At 37.3% G+C, this 14,034-nt stretch overlaps 1 protein-coding gene across 3 annotated transcripts in view; it reads right to left on the bottom strand.

Moving 5' to 3' along the window:
• The window catches only part of RAB27A (RAB27A, member RAS oncogene family), an 82,143-nt gene that overhangs the window by 14,558 nt on the left and 53,551 nt on the right, over window positions 1-14,034 (bottom strand). For all 3 annotated transcript variants that reach the window (XM_081227052.1, XM_081227051.1, XM_081227050.1), the window contains 3 exons: window positions 11,590-11,764; window positions 4,461-4,546; window positions 2,370-2,473 (listed from right to left, as the gene is read on the bottom strand). In XM_081227052.1, coding sequence (XP_081083178.1) covers window positions 2,370-2,473; window positions 4,461-4,546; window positions 11,590-11,742 — 343 coding nt within the window. In that variant the 5' untranslated portion in view covers window positions 11,743-11,764. The remainder of the gene's footprint in view (window positions 1-2,369; window positions 2,474-4,460; window positions 4,547-11,589; window positions 11,765-14,034) is intronic.

Raw genomic sequence — 14,034 nt, forward strand, 5'->3', positions numbered from 1 at the left:
CCCAGAGGACACAGCTCTCTATTCAGTCTCCTAAACTCAGCAGGGATCACCTTGGGACTCTTACCCCTTGCCCAAGAGGGCACGAACAGATCTTGGGTCAAGGGAGAAGGGACTGCAATGCAGCTCTGCAGAAGCAAAGGGAGGGGGCAGACCTGCTTCCTCCCCCCGGGCCTTCAGCACCCAGGACTCAGCTACCTGCTCAATGCAACACTGCCTCTGTTCTTCTATCACCATCGGTGTGTATATATATATATATATATATATATATATATATATATATATATTTAATTTGACCGAAAAAAAGAAGAAACGAATGATCCCTCTAATAGTCAAAATACTAACAGGAAGAGGAAAAATAAAATGTATAGATAATTAACAAATTTTTATTCCTAATTAAGATTTGCTATTACCACCTCTGACACTGAACCTTATACCTTTCTTTTAAAAACGGGGTTGGAGGGAGGAGAATACTTTCCATTGAAGATGTGAAATCTCCAATATGCATGTTTTCTTTACCCAACTGGGCAAAAAGAATTCTTTTACACTATAAGGAAAACACAAAATAATACATACATACACGTAATTTCACATGATTTTGTTCTTCATCTAACTAGCCATAAAGCCCAAATGGACAAGATTTATCTTGCCCAGAGTTTCAGTTTCTGCCAGTGAAAAATAGGTGGGTTGATGCTCTTTCGATGCTAAGATTCTATGAGCCCATCTCTAACAACAATCCTTATAAAGTGCTTGACTTAAGAAAGCCCCAGAATTTGTTCTGATGATGCAAAGGAGAGAATGATGAGCAAGGAATGAGAAGAGATTAGAAATAGCCACCACCATTCAATTGTAAGGGTGTGTGACTCAGGCAGGCATTTAATGAAGTGAAGCCCAGTAAGCATGACTAAATTGGGGAACCTATATTTAAAGTAATAAATAGCTCTTCAACTCTTAGTGATCAACTTAGTTGAGAAAGAACATAAAGGGCCACTGAATCAAGGGGAAAAAAAGGCCACTGAATCAAAAGCCAAAAGCTCCATGTCATTGGACAAGTCTGTTACTCTGTAAGGCTCAGCATCTTCATCCTAAAATTAGGACATACCACCTCCCTGCATCTGCTCACAGGGGGCACATGGGGATCAGACATAAACTATGTGAAAATGCTTTGAAAACAACAAGGCACTAATAAATTACTTATTTAAAAACTCTTTTTTTATTTTAAAATTTATTTATTTTTGGCTGTGTTTGGTCTTCGTTGCTGTGCGGGCTTTCTCTAGTTGCGGCAAGCAGGGGCTACTCTTCGTTGTAGTGCACAGGCTTCTCAGTGCGGTGGCTTCTTTTGTTGTGGAACATGGGCTCTAGGCTCACGGGCTTCAGTAGTGTGGCACGTGGGCTCAGTAGTTGTGGCGCAAGGGCTTAGGTGCTCCGCGGCATGTGGGATCTTCCTGGACCAGGGCATGAACCTGTGTCACCTGCATTGGCAGGTGGATTCTTAACCACTGCGCCACCAGGGAGGTCCCTCACTTTTTAAAATAAGGTTTTCTACTATAAAAACCACAGCCCATTACCCTTTCGTAATACCAAAACTCCAAATTTTTAAGTAGTGGGTGTTTCGAAATAAGTGTTTTCACTTTAAAGATTTGGATGTTAAGGATTTAACATCACAGCCCTCACAATAGATTCTCTAAGGTAACACTAATACAACCAACAGAGGAAAATGTACATTTGCAAGGCAAGAAAATGATACATTTGGTCAAGTGGCAGGATTTTAAATGGCTACTATAACCAATCATGTAAGAGATTAGGCTGTCTCCAAAGAGCCAAAATGCAGGTTCATATATATTGTGCTGGGGACCACTCTGGCCAATGCAGTTCTAGAGGTTTCTATGACGGGATCCTCCAGGTAAATGCTCCGGCCCTAAAAGTAGAAAGAGGGCCTCTAAATACAGAAGAGACATGGAGCCAGGGGTAGGGTCCATTAAGTTTTCGAAAGGGTCAATGTAATATATGTTTTAAACCCTGGGATGGTAAAATACCTGATAGCACTTCTCTAGGCTTCTGTTTCCTCATCTATAAAAGGCAGATAAGAGTCCCCTTTGTGGAAAAGACTGATGAAGAGATTACATAGAAAGCAATCCTTGTATCTAGAGTGCAGGATGCACTCGACAAATGAAAGTTAGCATGACTAGGGAAAGCAGAGTATTTCGGTTATCTTCACCCCTCAAAGAGCATTAAAGAGCGTTGCTCCTTTAAACAGCATCTTAAACAGCACTAGGAGTTCTTACAGAACAACTTACAAAAGAAGTAGAATATAAAAGGGGTTTTATTGCAGGGAGTGGGAAGCAAGAGGCAGGGAGACTATTAACACTTACTTATCCAGTTTCTGACACTGAGGAAACTTTGCTCATTTGTCAGATCAAAAAGCAGAAGAAACCCCATAGCATCTCTGAAGAATGCGGTTGTCAAGCTGCGGAACCTGGGAACATAAAGCAGATTGGTCACCTAAACCATGGCCCGACTCTTGAAATATAAAGCCACCAGCAGTGCCCTCAGCCTCTTACAACAGTTCATCAAAAACAAGTTAGATGTTTAATAACATGCCGCTGTTTCTAGTAATTTTACATTATATGTGCACATTATACATGCATAAATCTTATTTGTGCAAGATTTACTGAATTATGCTATTACATTAATAGATAATTTCAACAGTGTAAAATTATGTACATAATCAATAATATTGGATAGCATACAAAATATAGTAAATAGTTATCTAGAGCAAGAAAGAATATGTGAAAACAAATCTAGACTTTCTAAAATGCCAACAATTATCCAAAGTTAAACTTGCAATTTTCTTTTAAAATAAAGACCATCTGTGTAAACTTTTAAAAAATTTTAAATAAGTTAGATGATGATATTCCAAACATGTATAATACAGTTATTTATCTAACTGATAAAAGTTTATGTGTTAATAGGCCATGTGATTTAAAAACCCAGCCTGCTGGACAGGGATGACAAGAACTAGCTCGTGATTCCTTAGTCTCAGCCAAGAATTTATTGTACAATTAAGAGTTAAATAGGCCAAAAGCAATGGTGCTTGCTGTGTTTGTCTTCTTTGTCCTGTGAAAGCTTGACTTGATTTAACATCACAATGTGTTCCATGACCTTTTAATTTTCAGCCTCTAAAGAAATCTCTTATCTCTGAGAACCATTTCTTTGGCTTTAAGGTGGGGATAGTATTGCCTCAATCTCCCCTTTCTTGGTACTCTCTCTACCAAGGATTTATCCTGCTCTCTCCCCTCTCTCTCCCCCTCTAGTAGCAGGTTTTCTCTTATTTTGCTTTTATGCAAAGCCTGCAACTGACAGGCATAGGCTCCAGGGAGGAAAATACTGGTACGAATCTGTCATCTAATCCGCTCTTTTAAGTTTTCTCAAGTATTTCTAATCCATGTTTTTACAAAAAGAGTACTTATCTTTCAGAGATACGTACCAAAATAGTTATGAATGAAATAATTTGCTATTTGGGATTTGCTTCAAAATAACTGGGCGGTGGGGGTGGTGAGAAAAGGTGAGGGATATACGTGAAGTAAGATGGGCCACAACTTGATGGCTGTTGAAACCAGGGAATTAGTACCTGAGTTCACTGTACTCCCCTCTCTACTTCTGCATATACTCGGAGTTTCCCATGATAAAAAGTTAAACAAACAAAATCCTTCAAGGAAACTGTGAGGGATAACATAGCTATAGCTAACTAAAAGCAACTTCAAACAGACTTGTGGTTGCCAAGGGGGGAGAGGGGTGGGGGAGGGATGGGTTGGGAGTTTGGGATTAGCAGATGCAAACTATTATAAACAACAAGGTTCTATTATATAGCACAGAGAACTATATTCAATATCCTCTGATAAACCATAATGGAAAAGAACATAAAAGAGAATGTGTATATTTGTATAACTGAATCACTTTACCATACAGCAGAAATTAACACAACACTATAAATCAACTATACTGCAATTTTTAAAAAGTAACTTCATATTAAGATTTCATGTGACATTTTTGTCAAGCAACCTCTGACCATATAAATTAATTCCAATGATATTTTCTACTAGGTTTCAACAATCAGGTAAGAATAATGCATACAACTCTACAGCTTTCTTTGTGGTTGAGTAAACAGCAAAAGCAAATGGAGAAAAGTATACAGGTCTAAAAAAAGGGTGGGAGAAAAAGAAAAAAGTCCATAAGTAAAAGGCTCCATTTTGGAAAGGATTCATTTTTCCTTTGACCTTGTATGAAATAAAGCCACCATTATCATCTCAGACTAATACATTTCCTGCTAATTTGGCAGCATGTCTTATCCAGGTGCAAATCAACTAATCAGCTGGCCTTTTCCTGCTCAGGTCACTGTGGGAAGAGCGTAGCTGTTTTTCCCCTTTCCTCCAGTAAGGAGCACATAACTAAAGATCTCATACCTCTCCTGCCCTGCTGTGTCCCATAACTGCAGGTGGATTCTCTGGCCTCTGCCAGTGGCTCCATCTGGTCCATTGGCTCTGTACACCTAAAATGGAAAAATGAAAGAGAAAAAGAGAACTTCTGAGAGAACTTCTTACTTTCCTATTCAGTACAACTCCCCTAAGCATCTAAACTTCTAAAGGAAATCCCATCTGGAATACAATCTTATTTGTATTTTATTCCAAATAATCGTCTTTGGGTAACACAATAATTTGTATTAAATGATGTATGCACATTATATATCTTTATAAATATATTACAAAATATACAAGTAATACATAATTTGTATTAAAAAATAATAATCAGCTCACCTTTCCTCAAAGTCCCCTCAGGTCACTAGTTTCAGGAAATATTACCTTCTCCCCATCCTATCTTTAAAAAGTACTCTTAAAACAGTTTTATAGGAAGGGCCTCTGAAAATCTCTTCCTCCATCAAAGCAATAAAAACACTGGCAAAAATAGTCAAAATCAACTTTTTCCAAATCCTTAAAATTAACAAAAGCTTGCAACATTCCAAGGAGCACCTATTCAAGAAAAGCAGCTGAATATCAGTAAAAATTGTAAATTTTGTGCCCTTTTAACTTGTCATATTCCCATTCCCCCTCCCCAGCTCCACTGTAGCCTTGAAAACCAACAAATGCACAACTACAGTAGCTGTGAAAACCATCAGTGCAGTAACCACTGTAGGAAGGAGAGGCAGAACAGGTTTGGAGTTCCCCAGAAGTCTCATCCCCAGAGTAGTGTCTGAAATCTGCCTGTAAAGCTCCATTCCCAAGTCTTATCTTTATTTTATCTGACTTAACTTGCTCTATGAGAAAACCCTATCCTTAGACCCTTTGTTGAAAGCAATCAGCAGCAATTATTTAACATCACAGCTACCAAAGGCAGCAAGACCAGTTGGACCTAACAAAAATCTAACCAAAAATCTTAAAGATAAGATATGAGATGTCCACAGAGAGATTTGAAAAGTTTCAAAATATTCCTTGGAAACTAATAGGCCAGGCTCATGTGCATGGTTGTACATATGTCCAGGAAAGACCTAAAAATGCCCTAATCTCTCACCTTTGGCTGACCTTGAGGCTCTTCTCAAGCAGAAGTGAAGGCTAAGGCAGAGTTGTAAACTGCCTGCAGGAGCATTAAGCAAACATCCCAGCACACACACACAGAGTCCCTCAGAGAAAGCTGAGAGATATGCTGGCTCAAGAATTTAAGAAACTTTCTGTCCACTCATTAGCTGACCACTAAGTTAACTAAGGAGAGACTTCAGTAGCTGCATATAACAAGACATACAGACTTCAGAGAATTAGCCCAAGAACATCACTAAACAAACAGTGACAACAAAAATAAACTGGAAAAACAAGAAACCCTTGGGAATGGGGAGGAATCTGATTTCCAGAGTTGCTACATTCTATCAATGTAAATGTTCAGTTCTCAACAAAATTTATAAGACACACAAAGAAATAGGAACACACACACAGATAAAGCTACCAAAAGAAACCATTCCTAAGGAAGCCCAGATGTTGCACTTACAAGACTTTAAATCAGCTATTATAAATATGTTCAAAGAACTAAAGGAAATCATGTCTAAGGAATCAAAGGAAAGTATGAGAATAATGCCTCACTGAATAGAGAATGTCAATAAAGAGATAGATATTATAAAAAGTAGTAAACAGACATTCTGGAGTTAAAATTATAACTGAAGTGCAATATTTACTAGAGGGGCTCAAGAGGAGATTTAAACTGGCAGAAGAAATAATCACTGAATCTAAAGATAGGTCAATTGGGATCACCTAGTCTAGTCACAAAAGAAAAAAAAAAAAAGAATGAATAAAAGTGAAGAGAGAGAATTCCCTGGTGGCACAGTGGTTGGGAATCCACCTGCCAGTGCAGGGGATGTGGGTTCGTGCCCTAATCCAGGAGGATCTCACATGCCATGGAGCAGCTGGGCCTGCATGCCACAACTGCTGAGCCTGCACTCTGAAGCCCGCAAGCCACACTACTGAGCCCATGCGCCACAGCTACTGAAGCCCATGTGCCTAGAGCCCGTGCTCCACAGCAAGAGAAGCCACCACAATGAGAAGCCTGTGCATGGCAACGAAGAGTAGCCCCCACTTGCCGCAACTAAAGAAAGCCCATGCACAGCAACAAAGACCCAACACAGCCAAAAATAAATAAATTAATTTTTAAAAAAAAGTGAAGAGTGTCTTGGAGACCTATGGAACACCATCAAACATATCAATGTATGCATACTAGCAATCCCGTAAAAAAATAAAAATTAAAAAAAAGGAGAGGGCTTCCCTGGTGGCACAGTGGTTGAGAGTCTGCCTGCTGATGCAGGGGGCGCGGGTTCGTGCCCGGTCCAGGAAGATCCCACATGCCACGGAGCAGCTAGGCCTGTGAGCCATGGCCGCTGAGCCTGCGTGTCTGGAGCCTGTGTGTGCTCCGCAACGGGAGAGGCCACAACTGTGAGAGGCCCGCGTACCAAAAAAAAAAAAAAAAAAAAAAAAAGGAGAGATAGAAAGAGGCAGAAAAAATATTTGAGGAAATAATAGCCAAAAAATTTCCAAATCTGATGAAAAACATTCATCTCCACATTCAAGAAACTCACTAAACTCCAAGAAGGATAAGCTTGCTGATATTGACTAGACATATCACCACCAAACTGTCAAAATCAAAAGACAGAGAGAATTTTAAAAGCAGCAAGAGAAAAGTGATTCAGTACATGCAAGGGATCCCAATAAGACTAAAAGATGATTTATCATCAAAAAAAATGAAGGCCAAAAGAAAGTAGGATGACAAAAAGTGTTGAAAGAAAAAAGACTGTCAACCAAGAATCCTATATCCAGCAAAGCTATCCTTTAAAATTAAAAGAGAAGGGGCTTCCCTGGTGGCGCAGTGGTTGAGAGTCCGCCTGCCGATGCAGGGGACGCGGGCTCGTGCCCCGGTCTGGGAGGATCCCGCATGCCGCGGAGCGGCTGGGCCCGTGAGCCATGGCCGCTGAGCCTGCGCGTCCGGAGTCTGTGCTCCACAACGGGAAAGGCCACAACAGTGGGAGGCCCACGTACCGCAAAAATAAATAAATAAATAAAATAAAATTAAAAGAGAAATTAAGACATCCTCAGATAAACAAAAACAGAAAATTCATTGCTAGCAGAACTGCCCTGCAAGAAATAATAAAGACAGAGCTTCAGGCTGAGATGAAAGGACCCTAGCCAGTAATTTGAATCCATACAAAGAAATAAAGAGCACCAGTAAAGATAACTATGTGGGTCAATATAAAAGATAGTATAAATGGTTTTTTGCAACTCTTTTCTTCCATCTGATTAAAATACAATTGCATAAATTAATAATCATAAACCTGTGTTGATGGGCACACAGTGTATAAAGATGCAATTTGTATGACAGTAACAGTGCAAAGTAAGGGGTAGGAAATAGAGCCACATAAGAGCAGAGTATGGCATTGAAATTAAGTTGGTATTAATCCAAACTAGATTGTTAAAAATTAAGATGACAACTGTAATCCCTAGGGGAACTATTAAGAAAATAATTCAAAAAATATATAGTAAAAAATGAGAAGGGAATTTAAATAATACACTAGAAAATATCTATGTAACACAGTTGCAAAGAAATAACGAAACAACAGAAAAAAGATAAGATACACAGAAAACAAGTAGCAAAATGGCAGATATAAATCCTACTTTATCAGTAATTATATTGAATGTAAATGTATTAAAGACTCCAAGTGAAAGGCAAGGGTTGGTAGAATGGATTTAAAAACATGATCCTACTATATGCTATCTACAAAAGACACACTTTAGATTCAAAAAGGTGTAGGGAAAAGGATGAAAAAAATATATACCATGCAAACAATAACAAAGAGAGAGCTGGAGTGGCTATACTAATATGAGACAAGATAGACCTGAAGACAAAAAGAGTTATTAGAGACAAAGAAGGATATTTTAGAATGATAAAAGGGCTGATTTATTAAGGATACATAGGGATAAAAAGAGAAATGAACAATTTGACAATAATATTTAGAGACTTCAGTACTCTACTTTCAATAATGGATAAAACAAGCAGGCAGATGAACAAGGAAACAGAAGACCTGCAGAACACTGTAAGCCAATTAGACACAATAGACATCTACAGAAGATTTCACCCAACAAATGCAAAATACACATTCTTCTCAGGTACACATGTAACATTCTCAAGGACAGACCGTATGTTAGGTCATCAAACAAGCCTCAATAAATTAAAAAAAACTGAAGTCATAAAAAGTATGTTCTCTAACCACAATGTGGTAAAATTAGAAATCATTAACAGAAAGAAAGTTGGAAAATTCATGAACATGTGGAAATTAAACAATACAGTCTTAAATAACCAATGGGTCAAAGAAGAAACACAAGGGAAACTAGAAAATACCTTTAGATGAATGAAAAGCACAACATACAAAAAATATCAAGTGAACTTAAAGCAGTGCTCAGAGGGAAATTTTTAGCAGTAAACACCTATATTAAAAAATGAGAAAGATCTCAAATCAATAACTTAAAGTTCAACCTCAAAAAACTAGAAAAATAAGAGTAAACTAAATCCAAAGCAAGCAGAAGGAAAGAAATAAGAAAGATTAGAGTAGAAATAAATGAAATTTTCTTTGAAAAAAGAATCAAGAAAATTGATAAACCTTTAGTTAGACTAATCAAGGATAAAAATAGAAGACTCAAATTCTTAAAATCAGAAATGAAAGAAAGGACAACACTACCAACCTTACATATGTAAAAAGATTATAAAGGAATAGTATGAACAACTGTATGCCAAAATATTAGATAGCTTAGAAGAAATGGAGAAATTCCTAGACCCAAACAATTGAAACTAACTCAAGAAAAAATAGAAAATCTAAAGAAATATATAACCAATAAGAAGACTGAATTCATAACAAAAATAACTTCCCACAAAGAAAAGGCCAGACCCAAATGTCTTCACTGATGAATCTGATCAAATGTTTACAGAAAAATTAACACCAATCCTTCTCTAACTCTTCCAAAATACAGAAAAGAAGGAAATACTTCCCACCTCATTTTATGAGGCCTATATTATCCTGACACCAAAATCAAAGATACAAGGGGATAAAAAACTACAGAACAATATCCACTCTGAATACAGACACCAAAATACTAGCAAAAAGAATCCAGAAAAATATATAAAGGATTATATAACATGACTGAGTAGAATTTATCACGAGAACAACAAAATTGGTATAACATACAAAAATCAATCAATACTGATTTGTAATGGAATAGAACAGTTATAGAATAAAGGACTAAAACCACGCGACCATATCAATAGATGCAGAAAAAGCATTTGAAAAAGTCCAACACCTTTCATGATAAAAATGCTCAACAAATTAGGAATAGATGGGAACATCCTTGACCTGAAGAACAGCATCTATGAAAAATGCACAGCTTATATTACACTTAATGGTGACTGAAATGATATGATACTTCTATTAATATGAATATTAATAGAAGTATGGTTCATAACAGCTAAAAAGTGAAACAACCGAAATGTCCACCAATGGATGAATGGATAAACAAAATGTGGTATACCAATACAATGGAATATTATTTGATCATAAAAAGGAATAAAGTTCTGATACATGATACAACGTTATGCAAAAAACATTACACTAAGTAAAAGAAGCCAGACGCAAAAGGCCACATATTGTATGATTCCATTTACATGATAAATCCAAATCCAGAGAGTAGATTAGTGGCTGGGGGAGGGAAAATGGAAAAATGCTAAAGGATGTGAGGTTTCTTTTGGGGTGATGAAATGTTCTAAAATTTGGTAGTGGTGACAGTTGCACAACTGTGAATATACTAAAAAACCACTGAATGGTACATGTTAAATGGGTGAATTTTATATAAATTATATCTCAATAAAGTTATTTTTAAAAAACAAAGTTATAAAATGGGGATTAGTTAATAAATATAATCACAAGCATATAGGGGAGGGGCAAGATAGGGGTAGGGGATTAAGAGGTACAAACTACTATATATAAAATAAATAAGCTATAAGGATATATTGCACAACACAGGGAATATAGCCAATATTTTATAATAACTATAAATGGAATATAACCTTTAAAAATTGTGAATCACTATATTGTACACCTGAAACTTATACAATATTGTACAGCAACTATACCTCAATTTAAAAATAATTTTTAAAAAGAAAAAAAAAAAAAAGAAAAAAACCCAGACTCTCTGGTAGTGGAAGACTTAGGGTGGATCAGAGGGAATGAATATTTCTGTCCTAGAAGCCAGAGACCATTCATTTTTCCCAGGTAGAATACTCTCCACTGCAGGGTTTTTGTCATTAATCTCCTGACTACTTGTTGACCTGCTTCATGGGAACAGCTGCTTTTTCAGTAAGAAATGTAGTTCCTGGACATACTAACCTCCTGCCTTCCTCCCTACCCCACAATAACTTGTCTTGCTGTCCTTTGAAAAATAAATTAAATATATATTTTTTAAATATCCTCTTCCCTTATTCTGCAGAACCTTGCTGTTCCCTTGGTTACCTCCCAGATCCATTTGCCCTACCACCATTCCCATCCCTACTCCAACCTCACACTCCTGGTGGGATCAATGAGTTCTGCCACTTAGTGTTCCACACGCGATTGCTGAGGCCTTAATTAAGAGAAAATCCATTAAAAATGATATCAAAAATGGAAGAAGTAGCCCACAAAACAGGGGTATGAGGAGCAGGGAAGATTGCAAGCTTCATAACAAAGGTACGAAGCAAATTCCACAAATAACTTTGTGGAAATCAGAAGGAACATACCAGCCAAAAGAGTATCAAGGAAATTTTTTTAAATCTTCACTTTTATTTTATCTGCTTGATTTTATATGAAGTGTCCTCAGTTACAGCCTTTAATCACATTGCCCAGACTGAACATAATACACTCTTATATGTACCCTTTAATTTTAGATTCCAACCTTTGTCCTCCTAATTCCTACAAAGTAAACAAAACAGACAGGCAAATGTTGACTCAGATTATGTTTTTATATAGAAGGATACAGAACTTACCACTCTCTTTTCCCTGAAATCAATGCCGACTGTCGTGATAAATTTGGAGTTAAATTTACCATCTGTGTACTGGTAAAGTACACTGGTCTTCCCTACTCCAGAGTCTCCCAGAGCTAAAAACTTGATGAGGTAATCATAGTCTCCATCAGACATAATGAAGAACTCAGCGGTTCACCTGAAAAATACAAACAAATGTATATTTACCAAAAACCGATCAGAAAATATTAGAATCTTCCATGAAGAAAATGACTTCCTTTAATATCCAGTTCATCAAGTACTTCTACATAACACCTATGTGCCTAAGCGGAGAGAGGATTAGACATTATTCACTATCCCAAGGACTTAATCATTTGCTAGATGAGATGCTACTGAACTTGTAAAGAACTAACAGTTTAGGTTAAATTTATCGTGCATATTATAGTACTGTTAAGACAAAAATTCCAAGTGAGAATGAACATCAAGAAGATAATGGTCACTAAGGCTTATACGCAGATCGTGTAGAACAAGAGTTGACAAAACAAAGAAAGAATGGAGGAAGGAGAATATTACAGGAACAACAATAATTCTTAGAGTGCAAGTGGTTCCAACTGCCCCTCCTTTTTCAAAGTCTCCTAGTGCTGCATCCTTGGCTTTTCTTTTTTTACTCGGACACTGAGGCAATTTCATTTATCCTATGCATTTTCACATGTGATTATCATTCCTTCAAAGATAATGTTAAGTTCACAAGTAAAACTTGGTTTGCAGCTTCCTTACAAATTATTATTGTTACTACATGTTAAATCAGATCTTTCTAGAGTATCACTGCTCACTTGAGAACTGAGTTCCACCATGAAGGGCTCATTTATCTACATTTGCCTTGGAATTCTACAGGAAATGCTACCAATTCAGCTCTTCAGTATTGGCCAGAAGTCTACCTTTGAGAAGAAATATTCTTAGTTTTACAGCAAGACCTAACCACGGTTACTTTTTATCCTTTGCAATCAGCACTTTTCAAGATTTGTTTTTATCCTCTAAATAGATTCAAACTATTCAAAATATCAGTCTGACTAGAAATATAGTCTGTCTCCAGGGAAGGCTTACTTCTTGTTTCCTCCCATTTCTAATACCGATAAACCCTCCTGAAAATCAGAAAAACAATCAGCTATTCCGTTACCACTGACAACTCTACCTGCCCATTCAACATGCATATTCACCCATCCACATACACACCATATGCCCTACCTTAGATGCTGCTGATTTTCCTCTCACTGTCCCCTTTTCACCCAGCCATCTCCTGCCCAGAAACTTTACCACAATTCTCAACGCTTCCTATAGGATTATTTCTATAGATCCATAAAATTCATAAAAGCTCAGGCAAGGACATTTATTGATTTTCAAGGTTGCCTCCCCCACCCTATCCTCAATTTGGTGACTCACCTTATGCTCAAAAATCCTGAATTCTGATCCCCAAGAGCTGCTGCAGTGACTTCCACAGAGTCCCTTAGTGCAGAGCTGTGGCCTCACATTCAGATATGGCTGGTCAGTCGACAAGAGCAAAGCCTCTACAAACATTTGGCATTCTATTTGCACACTATAAGGTGTGACACTGTACAGATGATGGCTATCCTATGTTATAGCTTCTGTACTCACAGGTGCGGGTTGCCAGTATTAATGGTGTATAACAGAATGCCTCTCCAGAAGATGACCACTTGGATACAAATAAAGATTCTAGTATGTTTTATCACAGCATCTCACTTGGCTCCAAGTTATTCATAAATAAGAGCTAAGAATTGAAAAGTAGGTCCAGATAACATTGAATCATTTTGGGGAGGGCTCCCCTCCAAATAAATGAGGAAGCAGAAAGCAACTCCAAATTTTGCAAGGAGGATGATGCAAGAAGTCGCTGTGGCTACCTTATTTCCTCTTTACTTTTATTTTGAAAAAAGTTGGTCATTTTTATAACTAGTTTCTGTATCATTTCAGGTACAGGAGAAAATGTTGTCACCAATGGCATACTCTTCTAGAATTCTCTAAACCTACTTGAATGGCATTCAAAGACAGATGAACCTATCTCTGCTGCACCAAAATTTAATATGTTTAGTTATCATGGGAGAAGAATTACACAGGTAAGCCTACAAATGATCTTCATGGGTTTTGTCTTCTATTCGTGATGACAGCAATATATAACAGTTTGTTCCCAAACCAAACCATCATAAAAGAAGTGTTAACAAACAAAATACCACAGCTGAAGGTATAGACACCACCATTGAAATTAATCATATTTTATACTCTTCAGACTGCACCTTTAGACAATTATCTGCCTTGCTGACCTGAAAATAAATGCTCAGACCTTCCATTTTCTGGGTTCAGTTTGCTAAAGAATGAAGCAGAACCCAGAGAGTTTAACTCATTTGCACAGTCTAGAACATGTGTCTCCTAACTTCAAGTCCAATGTCCATTCTACCT

This window comes from Mesoplodon bidens (genome assembly GCF_964165515.1).
Source record: "Mesoplodon bidens genome assembly, chromosome: 3".
Taxonomy (NCBI): Eukaryota; Metazoa; Chordata; class Mammalia; order Artiodactyla; family Ziphiidae; genus Mesoplodon; species Mesoplodon bidens.